This window comes from Perna viridis, chromosome 8, assembly GCF_037379345.1.
Source record: "Perna viridis isolate PV_CMFRI_1.1 ecotype Kerala chromosome 8, ASM3737934v1, whole genome shotgun sequence".
Lineage (NCBI taxonomy): Eukaryota > Metazoa > Mollusca > Bivalvia > Mytilida > Mytilidae > Perna > Perna viridis.
Genome location: NC_142452.1, coordinates 31696272 through 31717005, shown reverse-complemented (window position 1 = coordinate 31717005; position 20734 = coordinate 31696272). Strand labels below are relative to the sequence as shown.

General features: G+C 31.9%; 1 protein-coding gene across 1 annotated transcript; it reads right to left on the bottom strand.

Annotated features, from left to right (window-relative positions):
• Positions 1-1190: 1190 nt before the first annotated feature.
• LOC148610238 (uncharacterized) lies at positions 1191-20279 on the bottom strand. Its single transcript, XM_088543181.1, has 15 exons — positions 20209-20279; positions 11229-11318; positions 9964-10040; positions 9254-9439; positions 8952-9104; positions 8440-8556; positions 6871-7146; positions 6255-6408; positions 5318-5552; positions 4528-4683; positions 3714-4062; positions 3156-3450; positions 2574-2700; positions 2192-2416; positions 1191-1765 (listed from the first exon to the last, which is right to left on the bottom strand). Exons 1-15 carry the CDS (start codon positions 20277-20279, stop codon positions 1508-1510), a joined length of 2769 nt encoding a protein of 922 aa, XP_088399307.1. The 3' UTR covers positions 1191-1507.
• Positions 20280-20734: the final 455 nt, after the last annotated feature.

Below are 20734 nucleotides of genomic sequence, written 5' to 3'. Positions count from 1 at the left end.
GGTGTACACTTTTCCTCTTGTCAGAATTTGGTTAAACCTAACGGGTTTGCTGATATATGCAAAAATCTGCAAAAGTCCAAAAGGGGCTATAATTCTAACATGGGTCAACAGATTTGCAACAAAATTACACGGATAGATTTAATCATGGTGAACACTTTTCCCCTTGTCAGAATTTGGTTAAACCTAACGGTCATTATGTGCAGAATGCTCTAAGAAACAATTAAGTTTCATCAGAATCTATTCAGTTGTTGGAGAGTGGAAAGATGTTTGAAGAATCGTTTACGACGACGACGACGATGACGACGAAGGACGTCAAGTGAGCTAAAAGTAGTTTTCAATATACATATAGAATGAATTTCAATGCTTACTATGTAAAGGATTTCTCTTTAATCGTTGCAGTTAATCCAACAGCAACTTTGAGAATGGATGCTTTTGTGATATGCAGTTGGTGAATTTTGTCACTGCCTGGTGAAATTTATTTTTATCATGGCGGCCAGGTCAAATGTACACATTGGCCAGTGGCGTGATTGAACTACTCAGGTATTTTTTTTAAACGTGTGTCGTTTCATGTATAGAACTATAGCATTATCAGCGTTATTCTGCAACTATTGTTATCATTGGTAGATGTATTTTCTGTATTTTTCTCAATACGATTATTTCATCTGAATGAAACGCAGAAAATTATCGATATTTAGACATTTCGAAAACGTTTTAATTTTTAGGCTCGCTTGTCCAGTTCAATATAGAAAGGATATTAGGAAACAATTAGGTAGCACTTCCATCTATGGGTTTTGATGTAAGCTCGGGATTTTATTTATGAATATGAAAATCGCACGTGAACATTAACGAACTATTTAAACTTTATTAAACGGTTGACTGGTGAGCGTACCTTAACCATACTTGTGAGGATGGTTTGTCATATATAAATATAAAGAGAAAGATACTTTATTTGTAATGTCACCAATAAGAAAACTATCGAAATTTGAATAGGTCGAAATGTGTTTTATATAATTTTAATTATAGTAGACGTATTTTTCTTGAATTGAAACCTACCCACAGCTAAACGAAATATTAGCCACTGCGTGACGTCGGAGAGAGCTATCTAGATACCACATTACATCGTTGTCATTTACAAGTCTAGGTCTTGTTCTAGCGCCAGTGATTATGAAATCACTCACTCGCGGGATTTCTGTTGTAATAGTAACTCCATCGGAACATACAACATTTGAGTTTTCTTTTGCTCTGTTAACAGCTACGACAGATATGATGTATGTGCCCTCAATAGGAGCGTGATAGGAAACAAACGTGTTGTATGTGCCTGTTGTCTGAAAAATAATTATTTACATAAAAAAATAGTTATTTGCATGGTTCAAGAGTTACAAAAACAAACACATACTATTAAAGCATTTATCTAAAATAAATATTCCATCAAGTGAGAAAAACCTGTAAAAGTGTGGTATTTACATACATGTAATACAAATTATATAAAATTCAACCTGCTGTCCATTTACTGAATAAATTCCTGTACATTCCTCGTAGGGATATCCTTGCTTATATAAAATACCTCATTGCTATTTTTGAATTCTTCGTTTGTAAAGCAATGATCGCTGAAGACAAACTGATAGAATTCAACGCCACTTTCCCTATCAAAGAAACCTTCCCAGTGAGCATTTATGTTCAAATCCTGTTGATAATCAACCTCAGGATTCCCTCTTGTACCGTCATGAACTGAACCTTCATGAGGTGGTGATATGTCTATCGTAATCTGAAAAAAAAATATGTAAATACTATATATTTATGATGCTTTATTATAGCACGCGAGTCTTGAACTCGGTGTATGACGTCTGTACGATAGTATTTTCAAATAATTTAAAAAACAACTACTAGAATATTTGAAGAAGTTTTCAAAATATTCCAAAGAATTTCAAAAGTGGTGTGATTTACGTTTGAAATCTGTCATCAAAATTACACCTTGTATCGGACATGAAATATGGCCAGTACGCATAACGCCTTGAACTGACTTTAAAAAACATCAAATTGTATTAACTTATATTTATTCGGCTTTGTTTTTATCAAGTTAAACGGCAGGGAATGAAGGAAATCAGACACACCAAACCAATATTTTAATATGTCTGCTATGCGATATTGTAAGCAGTTATCTGTTAATTTTCAATGACCAAAAACATAATACCTTTTTTGAAACAATTGTCGTTAACTTGGCTTTGTTGACCGCAGTAACTTCAATGTAGTAGTCGGAATCATGTACCCCCTTATCTTTGCTAACAATTAATCCAGAGTGATTGTTTATCTTTGGAACCACAAAGAAATGCTGGTGGAAACAGCCATGGAATAAAGTACAGTAACATTCAGGTCCTCTTGGAGCATCTCCATACTTCAGTTCACATTCAGTAATATTCTTTGTGAGATTAAATGATATAAATCAGAACTTTAAGTATGCAAAACATTTTTGTTATAATAAAACATTATTATAATTAATTACAAATTGTATTTATACATTATTTGTTGTCTAACACATTTTGCAAAGATACAAAACTCTTTTAATCTAGACTTACCAAAGCACTACCTTGTACATGCAAATTATCATGGCCGTGTAAAATATCAGTTTTAGTAAAATTGTCAAATAATCTCCACTGTATACTGTCTAAACCACTGTGATAATCAAATGCATTCCACTCAATTCTAAATAGAAGTAAGAATACGTCTGGTAAATATATTTTAAGACAACACAATTCGCAAACGCAATATTTGACAAATTATTACTTTGAAAAAGGGACGCATGATTTAAATCTGAAGATTGAAAACATTGAGAGAACGATAAATTACATTTATTCCCAATGTTATTATTGTTTGTTTGTGCGTAGTCACATACAAGTAAGTCAACTTTGTATCTCAAAATGGAGTAAGGCGTCATTGATTTAATTGTGGTCGAGTGTTTCAACTATAGTTACTATTACTTTAGATGAGAAGACAAATACATGGACAAATTTGCTCCTTCTCCATTGAATCTCCTCTATAACTCAAACCAAAGAATAAAGTAAATAGTTGTCGGTATGCATCTCTCTGGGTCAAGAAACATTTCCTTGTATTTCGGAAGGAACATGAATAGTATATTCTTTTCGTTAATTATTACTCACGTCATTTTTGAAAAATCCTCTGCACTGTGAACAGACACATTGACTCTATCTCCATTCGAAAGCCATAAGTTCTCAACTGTAGGTGGACTCGAATCTTTAAAAACTGACACGCTATCGTCATCATATACATCAAGAATATCAAAAGCCCTGACGGTTATATCTAGGCGATCACCATCGTTCCATGTCACCAGTAGGGTTGTTGATTCGTCAAGTACGTTGTCCGTCTCTTTAAATTCTTGCTGTTGTGTAATGGTCAGAGAACGAACAAAAAATTGTGTTTCAAATCTTACAATGCCTAAAATAAGACGGAAATGTAATATTTCTAGTGATGTGCAATCTATCAAATAGAATTAATATTTTTTATTAAGATAATACTTGTATCTTCTTAATGTACTAAATACGCTCTTAATAGCTGATGACTAAATATTGATTAATACATCTTTGCCTTTATTGGCGGACGATTGTAAAAATACTGATAGATGACTTATGTTTACAACGAATAATGAGAGTACATAGTGTTGTTCATGAATACTTGACATAACATTTTTATTTAAATACCTTGCCGGTGTGGAATAGCTGATACAGTTCGTTTACCGTAATGGTCATCATATTCAGTGTCCATATTTGGTCTCTGTTTTATCTCTTCTAGCCAGTTCTTTGCATTGTGGTTTTTATTTTTAAATTTTCCCTTCCAGTTAACAATCAAATCTGAATCGTCGACAACGATCCATTTATAAACCGTTTCTTTGGAAGATTGAACAACTCGAATATATGTTTCTGGATTGGATTCTACAACCGACGCGTCGTCATACAAGAAAACAGTCCTCGCTGCCTTGTCATTTCCTGCTTTGTCAATTGCATAAATGACAAAAGAATACATCCCTGGAGAACTTATATTCAACTTCATCTGCAATTTATTCATAATGAGCCTTAACTGTATTTAGTGAGAAGCTTAATTTCATTCAATACATATTCCGAAATAAAAAAAATATATTATCAACTCAGTTAGGTAGTATAATAAAAGTATGATCAGTTATTCGTTTTCTTTACTCGTTTGAGAATCAATCATTTGAAGATATTCGATAGAACGAATTCCTTTGAATACATAATACATCCCTTAGTAATTAATGTTGTCGAGATAGTAAATACATGCAGAAGAGTTTGACGAGCATTTATTTTTAATAACAGAATCGGCGTACGTAAACTAAGATGTTGATGATTTACATGGGCTTTTATTAATATTGTGAAGGCTGGCCTTTCATTCAAATTTTACACGTAATGTCTCTTTTGTGATCTGATACAAAAAAAAAAAAAAACCAAAAAAACAAAAAAAAAACAACAACCAAAATATATTGAAACTAAGGAAACCTACAGCACCATCTGAACTTGAACTTATTGTTCCATCCTGTACTTTACTATCTTCAGCAAGGATAGAACCAAGACTATTTAATTCGTAAAGTTGATATGAATAGTTTTCGATGCCAGCAAGATCATCTGTCCAGCCTCTCCAATTTACATTAATGGTGGACTATAATATAAAAACGTATATACAAAATTAAATTTTACGTTAATGTTAATGCGCTGTCATCATTTAAACTTTGTATATCTTGGCTGATTTACGTTAGTAGATTCTGAGTGTATTTTTTTTTAAAACTATCTTCTTTGGTACATGTAATGTTTAGTGCAAGTTTATATAGGCACGGTATACAGTCTTAGTGCATCATGTTATTTGATCTTGCATGAAAATAATAAAGTACAAAGGAGATACATGTAAATTAAACGATCTTTTTTTATAATCGTCATAGTTTCATATATATTCATATAATTCAATTGAAGAATGCACTCACCTGATTTTTTTCATGTATTTCTTAGATCAACCCCTTATCATATGAATTTCCTGTAGTCGGACTGTTACTCGGAAAAATATACGTGAGAAGACATATTTTTTGTTTTGCTCTCGTGCAGAATCGCTATTCATTTTCTTTTGTTTTAAACTGATAAACTTAATAAGACAATTGTTAACGGAAACAATGACTGGTAAAACAAATAACTCATTAGCTACATACTCTTCTTTCGTCTGCAATTATTTGTACCTATTCTTGTCAACACCTATCAGGATCGAATTCATAACAGTTAAAAACATATGAAAAAAAACAACATACTAAATTTGATACATCTTCAGCATTTACTGGAGGAATAGTACAGTTGTTTCCACACTCTTGCAAACATTTGTGGTAGGGATCTTTTAAGTCCCAATGGAAAGTAAACTCCCTCAATATCGTCCTTCCTTGTAGTGTGACTTCGTTATGTGGAGTAGCTAAAGATGGTTCTCGGTACAAATCACGATCTATATAACTTAAGCGCCCACCATTCGATACTGAGTAGGAAAAAATCACTCTAAAAGAAGCACGTGAACTGTCTTTATTTGTATTTACCATGATTTTTTGCTTATTACAAGTGGGATATTCCATATGTACTTTGATGAAAGAACGATCAATATTATGCATCATGTAATTATTCTGTTGTAGCATATATTTTCAATCTTTGAAACATCTAGGCTATACATATTCTTGGTATATTGCGCTACCTTTTCTCGAAATAATAAGCTATCACATGTCTTAACTACTTCTTTCAAAATCCACTCATATACAGGAACGTTTCAGTTATAAAATATTGCACTTTTTTATTGTGTATTTGATATTGTGCGTGTTATAATGAGAAAGAGACATGTTAAATACTTAACATACAAAACTAACCTTTCCATTTAGAATTTGCTAATAAAATATCGAAGAAAATCATATAATACACGATGAATTAATGTCCATTCTATACATCAGAGGTCTTTTTTAATGACTTTGACTATGTCTGATAGCTTAAGGCGTAGACGTTGGTTATTACCGACCCCTTAGGCTATCGTGAAAGAATAATAATACACAACACTGAAGTTGTAAAGTAAGCCATTTCACTCGTGCCAAGAACGCATTAAGATTTAACTCGTGCGCGGAACAAGTTCCGCCCACTCGTTACATATAGGGGTTCTTCGGCACTCGTGATCTTATTTCGTTGTTCACTCTTTTCACTCAATTATCCTATTATTACCTGTCATCGTGAAAAAAGGAAGACAAAACTCCCCACACTGAATGTCCACTGAGTAGGACAACTTTACCACAATTGAAGTTATCATTTGTTGGTTTTCCATTCGGTGTGAGACAGGGTACTACAATTGGTGTTTGTGTGAAATTTTCGTCTGAACCTATAAAAGAACTATTTTCGTGCACATATTCATGGTTATTTGACGTTTTCGTACCGAATTAAAACCTTGTGTACCGGTAACAATTTTGAGATAGCTATATTGTAGTTGTGGAAGCTAGAGCATAAGTAAGTTTTACTAATGTGTAACCGTCAGATCCAAGAGTAATATCCCTCTTTATACATGTATACACTAGTCATTTTCTAGTTTACCGGTAAAATGAAAAAAAATGTGAGAATGGCAATAGTTAACTGTAAAAATAGTTTGTGCATGTGTAAACATATACAAAAAATATGAAATGTACGTCTTGTTTTAATTCAATGTTATATATCAAATGATACACCGAGATTAACATCGAGAGACATTAATTATAAGAAGTGTTTGGTTCAAAGAAGTACGTTTTACGGACTATTCCCCGTGCTTATTGATTAGGGATAATCAGGTTTGCTATTACCCTTCATTTACCTCTGTAAAACGATAACCGAAGCTCTCCATTAGTTATTCCATATTCGAATTCAGTGACAAAGTGGTTTGACCCATTTGCACTCGGTGGCGGTGGGGTTTCAGTCGACTTGAAAACCGCCGTAACTTTGATATCCGCTGTATTGATTACATTCTGATTTGTCCATTTGGTTTCACTTTTTAATGGTTCGTTAGGATCAACAGGAGACTCGACTGGGTCACCTACCCCTGGACCCTTCAGCTTTCCAAGAGCAAAGGATATAGTTGGATCTCTTACAACTTAAATGTATATAAAAAAAACTAAATTGTCATTTTCTTTTTCAAAACGAAATTCGAAATATCTGAAAGCTGGTTGATGAATGGCAAATATGAAAACTGGTAAACTAAAATGTTACTTTATAAGAACACTAGTTGGTGTTGACGCTGTAAAAAAAAACATTCCCCAGTTCAATACGTAGCCCTTCTTAAACTTAAACGATTAAGCGAAAGAACTGCTAACTAGTTGAAAAGAAATCATTTGCCAATCAACTTTCAGAATAAAAAGTGTAAAATGTGAATAAAACAAATATACGACGAGCGAACCCCATTCAGGATTAATTGACAAGTTTTGAAGAACAGATATTAACACTAATCCGTATCAAACACCAACGGAATATAAACAAAATGTACTGTTTACGATTTAAACTAGTTCTTAAGGAATAATGCTAATGATTAAATAATTTAAAATTTCCAAAGTGGCTTATTTTGACATGCATGAAGCTTAGTTGTTAGTTCTAAAGAAAAACTGTTTAGAATAAAAATGAAGATAAATTACTGTTGTCATTTAATTTAATAACGATAATAACTCTATTTTCATTTTCATTCTAAACAGTTTTTCCGTAGTTCTTAGAACAAAGTGACACATTCACATCTGAATTTCACGATCAGTGGAATTTTCCCTTATTTACTAAAAAATATTAAAAAATGGGCCCATGATTTTGGAAAGAGAACGTCTTAACCATCATTCATTCATTAGAGAAAAGCCTGAATCATTTACAGTCTTTCTGATAACATTGCAGATTAAATATAGCCGGTATATTCCTAAGCTTATGTGTCGCTCTCAAGATGGTTAACGAATGTTCAGCGTTTTGTTAACGTTCTTTAAGCGGTGGCTGGCAATTTTCTCAAAGTGAGTGTTAAACGTAAAAAAAAAAAAAACAAATGGAACACTTTATTGTATAACAAGCAAAACGATCGCACAACGTTCTCTTGCGTTCCCGGCAAAATGTTAGGGTTCGTCGAACATTTTAATGCTTCCACAATTTTACAACATTCCGAACGTACTAAGAGTTATCAAACAAATAAAAAACGAATATTGACGATAGTAAAACGAATGTTAAAAAAAAATCTGAAAGAATTTGTTTCTCTAACGATACCAGGTATTTTAATAAAATCCCGAGTCGATTCTCAATTAGCGCCGTAATGCATCTGGAAGTCCAAAAATTGAAATGAATATTTCTTTAGTTTAGACAAAGTAATTGAAAAAAAAAACATCAAATCTCATAGTATATTTATATATATAATAATACATGCTTTTGTCACATTGATAACCTCCAAAGCCTTCAATACATTTGCAGGATGATTCTTTATCGTGATCTGGACAAGAACCCGGATAACATCTAGTACTATCGTTTCGCCAAGAGCAGGCTTCTAAAATTAAGAAAAATTAAATGGTCTGATAACAATTCTGTCAGATTCTTTCAGGTTGAAATTAAAAAGTAATACAACTACAAACACATAAATGATCAAATTTGCCTGACTGTGGTCATGTGCATGAAATCGACAATAGTCTTGAACTAGTTTGCATAAGGCCTTAACCGCGTTCTGTTAATGTCAGGTAGTCAGGTAAAATGAACTCAATAACAAACATACAAAAAAAAAAAAAAACAAACAAACAAACAAACAAACAAAAATCAAAAAACAAACCCCCCCAAAAAAAAACAAAAACAAAAACAAAAACAAAAACACTCATATTACATTTAAATCCTCCTATTGAATACTACAACAGAAAGCATATTGACAAAATAAGGATCATTGTCGCTAACTTGCACATTCTCCATAGTTTCCATTAATTCCACGTATGTACGCCCTCCAATATTGATCCTTTTCCCCTTTTATTTCGCCGTCGCAATATTCACATCTGTAATCGTAATTTGATCTGCACCTTCGATGTAAACAATTTGAGATTCTTGGACAAACTGAAAAAAACACGTATAGTTTGTAGTCAAACTTGGGGTGATTTATCACATTTAACATGTTAACTCAATAAAATAAAGTGTCAATGATAATAATGGTTAAGTATAAACATGGCTTCCGCAATATGAATGAGAGAAAAGAAAGGTCTTACTTCTACAATACGGTCCATCAGCATAAAAACCGTCTTTGCAGTTGTCGCATCTTCCTGGTGTTTTACAAGTTCCGCCACTATTGTGGTGTCCTATGTCAGTTTTCTTTCCTGGTCGATAAACTATTTTATCGTTCGAATATTTGATGTTGCATGCCCCATGAGGATTAATTTTTCCAGCGCAAATAGCTGCAAGATATTTTTAATAAACTGAAATAAATTGAAAATCGTATAACATTGGGCTCATTTTTTTTTCTTCATTTTGAATATACCTGCTGCATGATATTGGATTACTTGATTTAAGAGTAGTTATATTGAAAATCTACTAAGAATGATTCATCTTTTTATTATTTATTTTTAAATATCCTGATTTTGAACAGATTCTTGCGAAATATCTATATTATTTGTTTTTTCTACGTATTCAGTTGATTACATGAAACTTGACTGGATATAATGTAAAATGGTGGATACACTATGGTTTGATATTTTCCCGTCCTTTTACATCGTAGTATTGAATTAAAAAATGAAAAGGATCTACATGATATTTGTCACTTCCCTTTCCATTAATTGTATGTGGAACTGTATTAAAATTTAATTATTGAGCCAATAATATATTACATTGAATTTATCTTAATGAAAAGAATGAACCTGACAATTCTTTACGCTGGGATTGATAATTACGTGTGGTTACGTCTCCAAAAATGTATACTTACGATATGGGCATGTTCGCAGTCTGTTGTTATCTGATGAATATCCGTTACAGCAAACAGTTCGATAAGTTCTAACTGACCTAAAAATGAGAAGTGATTAAGTTTTATCTTATCAGTGGTGCGTCAAATCTTAATATCAAACTACATGTACACGCATGCCCACAGAAAGAAAAAAAGTGTTCAATTTTCCAGTCTTTGAATTTTCAGTATCCGGTAAAAATATACTTTCGAGGACGAATCTTGTTTTATTACCCGTCTGAGCGATATTGCGCTCGAATGACGATTGGTTTTAATACATTGTATGTGCTGTTTTGTTTTTTTTATTCTGCTCTCCCTTTTTTTGCATTTCATTATTCTTATATTTCAAATTTATATACTCATTCTTGTATGTATCTATGTTGGTGATCCGTTTGATATTGTTAAATTGACTGTTAGTCAGTGTAAACAATCGGTCAGCTACAGAACATGATTGTTTATACCATATTTTATGCCAGAGACCGTCGAAACTACGAATAAACTATAACAAAAACGATATGTTACTAAATGAGTAATGTCACTTAATGTATTGAATTGTTTATGATGTTCTTGTTTCCCTTTAGTTTTGAACAGTACGTTATAACTTAATAATGATTTATGAAAAAAAAAAAAAACATTAGATAAGACCAGCCTAGGGTAACGATTGAATGCTTCAGATGCTGCATTACTTATTTAATATCCAGATTTTTGCTTTGTTATTGCATTTGATTATCGTCAAATCTGTCCTTTGTGTCCGGTTTATGGATGGTTGTTCATAGCTCTGATCATAATTTTACTTTTGCATTTTACTTTTTAATGTTCACGATAAAAAGTGTCTGTGTTTTTGTCAACTATGTTAAAGTAAAAAAAATCATTGAAATAGTTATGATTGGTCAAGTTGAAATTAAGTTGCAGTTAATACTTATTAGATACCATGTGCACATCAGTTGAATTCACCTTTATCCGAAAACACGAAGTACTTACTCTATCTTCAATTCATATACTTAATGATTCAAATGATAGAAATAACATCTGCACTATCAAAGGTTCAGTTAGAAAACTGCAAGGACTTATAAGAAATTGAATTAAATAGTAAATTCAAGACAAATTCAACAATCAATCATTTACAAAGTCATTGTCTCATTTCCGTATCTGAAACTTCAAATTAAGACAGCTAACCTAATGAATGTTGGACACATACATCTTTTTTCCGAGCTATATCGGTTATACAAAGTATAATCATAAGTACATACTTATATGTTGTACAGGCTTGCCAATGCCAAAATCCACAATCTGTATAATACTTCTGCTGAATATAATAATAATCTTTGCATACATTTTCCCTGGTAAAAAAATGAATGTATAATTTTTAAATACAAAAATACCATCCTTACGCATCTTAAGTAATTATAAGGAATTACGTTACATTTTATTTACAGGACAATTCATGACCAAGCGTTTTGCATTCTCATATATTATGTATATATGAAGGCTACGGATAATTTTAAGTATCAGTCAATATAAAATTCAGACACTGCCGATAGTAAAGTGATTCATGGTGCAGAATACCCAACGGAACAAACACTTGTTTTTTTCAGTCTACATATGCTATATTTTTACATTACAATAATCATTTCCGTATTCATATCTGCAATTTCTATTTTTTTAGAAAAAAAAACATGCATTCATCCCCCACAAAAAAACTACAATCAAACAAAACAAAAACAAAAACAAAAACACAAAAAAACACAAAAACAAAACAAAAAGAAAAAACAAAAACAAAAACAAAAACAAAAAACAAAAAAAAACAAAACAAAAAGAAAAAAACAAAAAACAAAAACAAACACAGAAACAAATACAAAACAAACAAATCAAGGGTCGCATACCAAATGAAATAAAAAACTAAGACGAATTATGTGATCTGTTTCTGGACTGGGAATAAAAGTGAATTGGGTGGGTTTTAGACATGTGTGAATCACATTCTGTCTGTTTTGTTTAAGGACTGCTACTAATAATAATAGATAACAAAAGAAACAAAATCTGTGCTATCCTCTTTTGTTCTCTCTGCTAAGGACGATGATTGCGATTTACCGTCTAAGTACTGGATTCCTTAACTCCACAAGAATCCATACAAATAACGTTTCATACTGGATCTACAAAATGTACCACCAAACCTTTCTAGAAAAAAACAGAGGACGCTTACCCTACCGGTCTACCTGGTCAATACGCCAATGTTTTAGTGGAGTCCGAGTTGCTCATTTGCTTTGTTATTTTGTATGTATGATTTTAGTTATTTTATGTTTTTTGTTGTGTATGTCTGTTTCCCATGTCTGGTCTTTGGCCCTGGATTACATTCTTTTGATTACCGCTATAACCTTGGTTCCATTGATTACTCTTTCATGGCTTTTTATGACTATACTGATCCATTTTTTTTCCTGTGTACAGCATTCAAAAAAGGTCAAATCATACTTTTATCCGGTACAAAAAGTCGTGTGCTTCCTCAATGTTAATTTCATAATCGCCCTCGTCAGGATTATTTGTTTCGAAGAATGATGTAGAAAGGATGTAAATTATGACCGATAATTATAGTGATATTGCACTATTAATCATGTCCCTCACATTAACTTGTTCTAAAACGATAAAGCTCTGAAGTGAAATTACCTTAATTTTAAGGAATATAAAATGCATACTCTATCTATTTTATGAACACAGACTATAGTCTAAATATCCGAAAATTATATATCGGTAAACAATACAAAAGTGTCAATACGGGGTCAATCTAGATATATCAAACATGAGTACATTACCTGAACATTAAAAAAAACAAAAGTAAGTATAACCCGATACTAGTATATCAACAATAAGACAGTTCATATAAAATTAATTATATTTGTGGATAAATTTTTAAATGGACTAAGTGGTAACGACACCTTTAAATGTAATGCTTACATCGACCGGAATTATATTATGTTTTAGTAACTCATAATCATAGATATACTCAACAGTATGGAACAATTAATCATGTCAAATTTTAATTTGAAGATCATATCTGCATATATAAAACACTTTCAAACGTCCTACCCGCCTTCCTTTAAGTATCCATGGAACATAAATTGATACCACCACGATGGTAAATAAGATGTACCACATGGTACATTCAAAAGTAATATTAAACCAAGATAATAAGTACTCCACATAATGACATGTTGAAATCACTGGTGAAAGTAATCTAAGTATTTGAATAAGCTAGTGTGAGTGAAACTTTAAAAAGGAAAACTATTGATATCGAAATCTCAAATAAACCAATCATCAAATCGAAAACTCGCTTTTAATAAATATTTTTTGGACGTATGATCAAACGTGTGCTTAAAAAATAATTTTACGACATGTGTATGTACTTCCTCGTACCATTTACTTGTGTTTTATTAGTTCTAAAATTGTATCAGATTTTTATTAGGTAAATGGCATTGCAAATGCGAATTTGTGAGAATGTGAACGGAAATGTATTCGTGTTAACAGACAAAAAAAATGAAATAAAGAAAATGATATGTACAAAGAAAAAAGTAACCGAATTTCATGTATATTTAAATATATCGTAACCAATAATAATAACAAAACCAGAAACAAAACAGAAACAAACAAATCAAAACAAAACAAAAACAATAACAAAATAAGAACAAAAACAAAAAAACAAAAACAAAACAAAACAAAACAAAAAACCCAAACAAAACAAAAACAAAAAAAACCAAAAAAAACAAAAAAAAACAAAAAAAAACAAAACAAAAAAAGAAAAATAACATAAAAAAATTTATACGTTGTAGGCCGAGATGTATTGTCTTACGAGTTGAGGTAGATAATAACCATAGCTAGGTTGATTTTTTACTTAAAATCTTATTTTATCTGACCTTTTCAAGTAAATAAATATACATAAAATGTACATTAAAACACTTATTTATACATATGATGAAAATGTCTAAATTATGACTATCCATTTGATTGTTTCATGTTTAATTTACATTTACACTTTTTACAAGGACAATTTAATTGTTTTGATAGGCTTACCTAATATTTAGGCAATGCAATGTCAGGCTAATGAGGCTAGTTTAAATTTAAGAGCATAACATGTACATGGAAAATAATATAAATGTGTTTAAGACGAGTCGTGTAAGATATCAATCCATTTTCTCTTTACCCTATTACAAATGCATATTTAAGAATAGAATAAGGCATAGTGCTTCAGCATAAAATGTCGTGTCCTTTGGTACATGTATAGTTCGTCTAACATGAGTTTTGATATTTTTCATAGAAAACAAAGAAATCATAATTGATTTAGACAACTGATTTTATTTGATTTCATTTAGTTTTGGTTTGGTAGCCAGTTCAGCGTCTGATTTGTTATTTAAATTTCAAACTAACACCTAAAATCTAAAATGAACAGGCTTTATCATCGTTCGATTAAAAATTGATCGATTCATGTTTTATTCAACATAAACATTTTAAACAAGGAAAATTCAATTCAATTGGTAATTAATGCATCCAGGTCACCCGAATCGTATGTTTTGATAGGTTTACCTAATATTTAGGCAATGCAGTTTCATGCTAAGTTAAATTTAATATACATGGAAAACAATATAAATGTGTTTAGGGCGAGTCATGTAAGTTGACCATATATTTTTTCTTTTCCCTACTACAAATGCTCTAACGGGAACACGCTTTATCATCTTTCGATTTAAATTTTGTAATTTGTTCTTCAAAGTAACTAGGAAGTATAGTTTAAATCAAATCTCAAGTTTATCAACAAATTATTCTGATGAATCAACGGTTATTGCGTAGGTTCGAGTGTACTGTTATTAAGAACGCTGTTAATGTCAAGATAAAAATTCACGATAGTTTCTTTTAACGAATCTAATATTACATCAAACATAAAAGTTATCCGTGTATTTATGTTTCATTTAATTTTCTTAAGCGGAGTAGCTATTGACACGATTATCGTTATTTCCTTGTGATTAAATCATTAATGATAAAACTATGTATTAAATAAAAATAATCTGAATACGTGTGCATTGTATATTTTGTCAATTTGGCTATTTTGGTAACAAACACGATCGCCATGTGTCTATAAAACATAGGGATGGAGTTATACAAATTGATGTTCATATATTTCAACTATTATAATTGAAGAAAGAAAAATATAATGATTTGCCTTTTACAACTGGAAGAGCTCTGTACCAGTTCATATGGTCGTCTTTGAAAGGAGAGAAATGTTAATTTCAGCCATTGATTTGAAAACCATCTATTATTATTATCAAGCTACTTATTGAAACGTCATACACAAGTCTATTGTATGATCAAAGTTTTACTATATTTCAGCAGTTTTAAGCCGAGAACTTTAAAACCATTATATAATTTTTTTTTTTAAATTGATTAAGTTATCCTTATTAACATATTACTTAAGTATGTGTTATGTCGAATTCGTCGGACGAATCATTATAAGAGTTATGTTCTTTGAAATGTGAAAAAGAATTTCTTGCAGTTTTCAGCCATTATCATAAAAGAAACAAAAAAGCAAAAAAGCAAAAAAAAAAAAACAAAAACAAAAACAAGAAGCAAAAAAAAAAAAAAAAAAAAACTAAAAAAAAAAATAAAACAAAAACAAAACAAAACAAAACAAAAAAAAAACACCAAAAAAACAAAAAACCCCAAAACAAAAACAAACAAAAACAAAAAAAACCAAAAAACAAAAAACAAAAACAAAAACAAAAAAAAACAAAAACAAAACAAAAACAAAACAAAAAAACCCAAAAAAAACAAACAAAAAAAAAACAAAAAAAAAACAAAAATAACAAAAAAACAAAAGACAAAAAAAAAAAACAAAACAAAACAAAAAACGAAAAACGAAAAAAAAAATGAAATGGATAGAAATTAAAATATACATATTTGACTTGGCTTTCGTAGCATAGAGTTCCTAATATAAGTTGTTGTCCCTGAATTGTTGTGGATTGGGACAACGGTATTTTTTTTCTTTTTTTTTTTTGGGGGGGGGGGGGGGTGATCCTGATTTTGATTCAACTATCTTCTTAGAATTCTTAACGCTGTACACAAGTTGTTAAAGAAGGCTCATGAAAGGGTTTCTTACAATATTATACAATGTGGCTATTGCACAATTGAAAAAGGGATCTGATTCTATGTAGAACATTTTAGTTGCCGTAATTATTGAATTTAACTGTAAGACATTGAGTACTACTCAGTAAATAACTCTAAAAATAGTGTTGTATGTTTTATCAGTAGGTTATGATAAATCAGATTTTCTTTTAATGATTACATTTTACCCATTCCAAATTAGTGCTATCGACTTGATAAATACGCATTAAATTAACAGAGGATGACCCAGGACAGTCTTCATTTTTTATCATCTTTATTTATGTATTATGTATGTGTGAATAATAATTGCAATGCGCCCCTTTTATTTATACATTTGCCAATTTAATAATTATTAATTTTAAAATGTATGATATGACGTTATTTTTGCTAACGAAGGACAGAGCTTGTGTATTCAAAGCACATCTTTGTAGATAATGCTGCAACATGTTCGACCAACGGGAAATTCGGAGACTTCCTAGAGCACACGCGTTACATCTGCGTTCAACCAAAAACGTTTAAGTGAAATTTGACATCATAAAACATACATCTTTTCCGACAGATCATTTTTGAACAATTCTGTTCCCTTGATTACTCTTTCAGACCACTGACATACAATGTAGGTCACTGACGATACGTACCTTATAACAAGTATGTTTAAAACTGATTTCTTCTTCATGTGTCTTTGAGGAATACTCAGAAGTTGATATTTTGGAACCATTTGCAGTTTACTAAATCCTAGAAAATACCCAATTCATGATATCATAACTCATGATGGTAAGGAACAAGTATAATGGAACTGAAATAGTTTAATCGAAGTTATTTCCGTATTAGTTAGAAAGAAACAGTGGTGTTTCTTTTCTATAGCATTAAAACAATATATGAAATGACTAGTGGAATTATATTTTGGATAAGCCTATATATTTTTTATTCCTGATCGACCAACTACAGTATTGTTAAACTACCAAATGTGCATTCAAATACTTTACGATGACGGTGCATCTATAAATCAAAATGTCTTGAACAGGATTCACACCCAGACGATAAACAAATGTAGGAAACAGTTAACTGTAGACAGTTTGTATTTCAAGGTTTACTTAAGTCTTAAATAAGCTGAATCAAATGGACTATATTTGAGCAGTCATGATTTATTGCTCCTAATACTTATCATACTACTTGATTTAAGATGTTACCGGCTTTTGATATCAATCCAACCATACAAACAGTCGACCTTAGGTATATTTTTGTATATTTGTTTTTATCTTGTTCGATTCATGAGTTGTTATCGTGTAATAATAAATTATACCCCAAAAGTAGTTTAAAGTTCTGTTTAAACGTTGTAAGGACGACAAACAAAAGAAGTATATAACATACAACGATTATTTCTAGAAGTGGCTCTCTTTGATTTATATGAATCCTCATTTTTGTGTGCCTAATATCCCGTTTCATGTTATATTCTCGTTTATGGACTGAATATGATTACAAATGAACAAGGTTTGGGAAAATACCTATAAGGTATATTTGAATAATTGACATTCATTCTGCTGTATAAAACACATTTTATCTTCGATGGAAACAGCAGCGGTACACTATCACTTGTAATCACAACATCAATCGTGCAACATAACAAAATATGGATGTGTGAAATATTAATAGTTTAAATGGAAACTATAAAATACGAAATGTAATAAACTTTGATATTGTGTGATAAAGATTATGATCAACAGCTTTATACAACTGATAGTGAATTGACTCGTTCCGCTGTGACATCTATGGCAACATCGCCTACACAAAGTCCAGCGCCCTAGACCACTCATTGTTGTGACATCCATCATTAATTTGATCTTCTATCCTACATAATAACATCTAAATGAACTGTTCCGTACTACCATACATCGTGTACTGAGTTACAGCCCTAGATTAATCCTATGAGGAGGAATGACCCGGCCAGCGAAAGCTATATTTTTATATAGCCTAACTGGCCGAGTGGTCTAGGGCGCTGGACTTTGTGCAGCAGGCGGTGTTGCCATAAATGTCACAGCGGTACGAGTTCGAGTCCCGCGAAGGGAACGACCAAACCTTTTCATCGCAAATTTGACAATTCTAACATCGTTGGGAATTTTTCAGACCTTTCTATACGTTTACATATCTTCCCTGTATCACAATGATCCGCCGGAGCAATGTAGCAAATAGAGTCGTCACATTCTGAGACGTTTATATATATATATATATATATATATACTTCACTTCAGAATTGAACAAAATGTTCAAGGACGGCAGCATTACTGAAGAACAGCTAGAATACTTAAAACCAGAGGATTCAAAAACCGGACGTTTTTACCTCCTGTCTTAAATTCACAAAAAAGATATCCCTGGACGGCCCATAGTTTCTGCTAGTGGTCACAGAACCGAAAACAAATGTGAATTTGTTGATTACCATCTCCGACCCCTTGTTCAAAAGCTCCGTCATATTAAAAAGACAACTGATAGTCACCAATACTTATCTCCCAATAGTTGTCATCCAAAACATTGTACTAAAAACATACTACACAGCCAGGCACTTCGGCGCATTTGCTCATCTGACGATACCACCAGCAAACGTCTAGATGAACTCCGTGGTCATTTGTTATAGATCGGGGATTTGAACGTGCTAATAACATCAGCCGTAAAGATCTTCTCGAGTACAAGCTTAAGAAAAAGAACAAAAGGGTTCCTGTTGTGCTTACATATCTTTAAGAAACTCTCGCAGCTACTGAATTCAAATTGGGAAGACATTCAAAAACATCCTAAGCTCTCCAAGCTCTTTCCAGGGGTCCCGGTCCTGGCATTACGTAGACCTAGAAGCCTAAAAGATGCCATAGTAAGAGCAGAGATTTCATCTCAGCCCAAACAAAATACAACAGGCCAGTGTCGACCAGGTGGAGATAAAATATGTAAGACTTGTACCTAGATACTGCACACCAAAACGTTTAAAACTACTGCACTGGAAAGGAATTTGCCATTTTTTCTGACGTGACTTGCAAAACCGAAAATACCATATACTTTCTCCACTGCCGATGTGGTATGCAGTACGTTGGCGAAACAGAACAACCTTTCAACAGGCGTATGAATTGTCATTGCAGTGACTACAAAGGCAAACGAGATCTCCCTCTAAGTCGCCATCTTAGATCCGCCGGACACACCTAGGAGGATCTCCACAACATTGTTGTTACGATCATATAACACAATAAAAACTGGTCAAAATGTAAAAGAGTGTCTCGAGGAGGCTTTTGGATGAAGAAATTACAAACAACTTCTCCAGATGGAATAAACGAGAAAAAAAAATCCTTATTTAGGTCTTGGTCTAAGGGTGGTACAGCGCTACATGCTATACATCAATACGCCGTACTACTATATTTTGACATTGTTTAATTGTTTTCCACGATTAATTTTTATTTTTTTTATTTTGTGAAAAAGACCCCCTTTGTTAATTTCATTCAGGCTTCTTATAATTTGCTTATGTGTGCCTTTGATAAAGGTACAATCACCCACAAAGTACGTGATTCAGCTTCTGAATCTGTTTTGATCTTGAACTTTATGAGTTTTATGCTCGTAAAGTTTCATGAGTTTTATTTTGAAGAAGGATATCAGTTATCCGAAATATTCAATGTAAATTTCGCCATCTTCTGGTGATGTCAACGATCCATCACCCCTTAGGAGTGATTGTTGACTTTTATATAGACGATTATATATAAATATGTATAATATCAATAAACAGCATGTTTACTCGATTTGACGCACCCGTGGAGTACTTTTATTATTACTGAATTTCCAAAACCGTGAAAACTCAAAGGAAGATAGCTGCTATCAACGATAAAACACATAGATTCATATCATAAATATTAAAGCTCGGGTTCGCTTATATGTCAATACCTTATACATATTATCGTGTATATATTGAACGTTTTGTGCATACACTTTTATAGTAGAGGTGCCTGAATAAAATAAATAAATATAAAACAAATACTCAATGTTTCAATGTAACGTTATAGCATACATAAGTTTAATTATGGCAAAGATAAATCCTTTGTTTCTAGAAAGGCAGAGGTCACTTACCCTACCGGTGATCCTGGTTTATGCTCCAAGTTTTTACTGTATGGCCTGTTTTGTGTATGTCTGTTTTCCATGTCTGGTATATGTCCCTGGAATGCAATCTTTTGATTTCCGCTATAACCTTGGTTCCCTTGATTACTCTTTGATTACCGCTATAACCTTGGTTCCATTGATTACTCTTTGATTACCGCTATAACCTTGGTTCCATTGATTACTCTTTGATTACCGCTATAACATTGGTTCCCTTTTCTTTAATCAACAATGAATGGCTAAGGAAAAAAAATAATTGTTATAGTCACGAACAAAGCAACAAAATTTAACACAAATCAAGGAGTTATATACCTTTTCAACGAATTTCAATACTTTCTATATAATTTATTTCGTTGAAAAAAGAAACAACATTCAACTCTAAAAAAGAAGCACTTTCGTAATGAGATTGATGAACAATTCCTGAAAACAGAATTTGTCATCTGCGACTCACAATCTTGGACACCCTCTTTAAGTCAGAAATGATATTTTTTTCTGTTTG

What these genes read in the sequence shown, in the direction of transcription:
- LOC148610238 (XM_088543181.1), bottom strand. Translation starts at nt 20,279, where the DNA reads ATGGAAAACAGACATACACAAAACAGGCCATACAGTAAAAACTTGGAG. An exon ending in ACTGCGAACATGCCCATATC is followed by an intron (nt 9,440 to 9,963) that starts GTAAGTATACAT and finishes AATATCTTGCAG; the next exon opens with CTATTTGCGCTGGAAAAATT. An exon ending in GAGGATTTTTCAAAAATGAC is followed by an intron (nt 2,701 to 3,155) that starts GTGAGTAATAAT and finishes ACTTCTATTTAG; the next exon opens with AATTGAGTGGAATGCATTTG.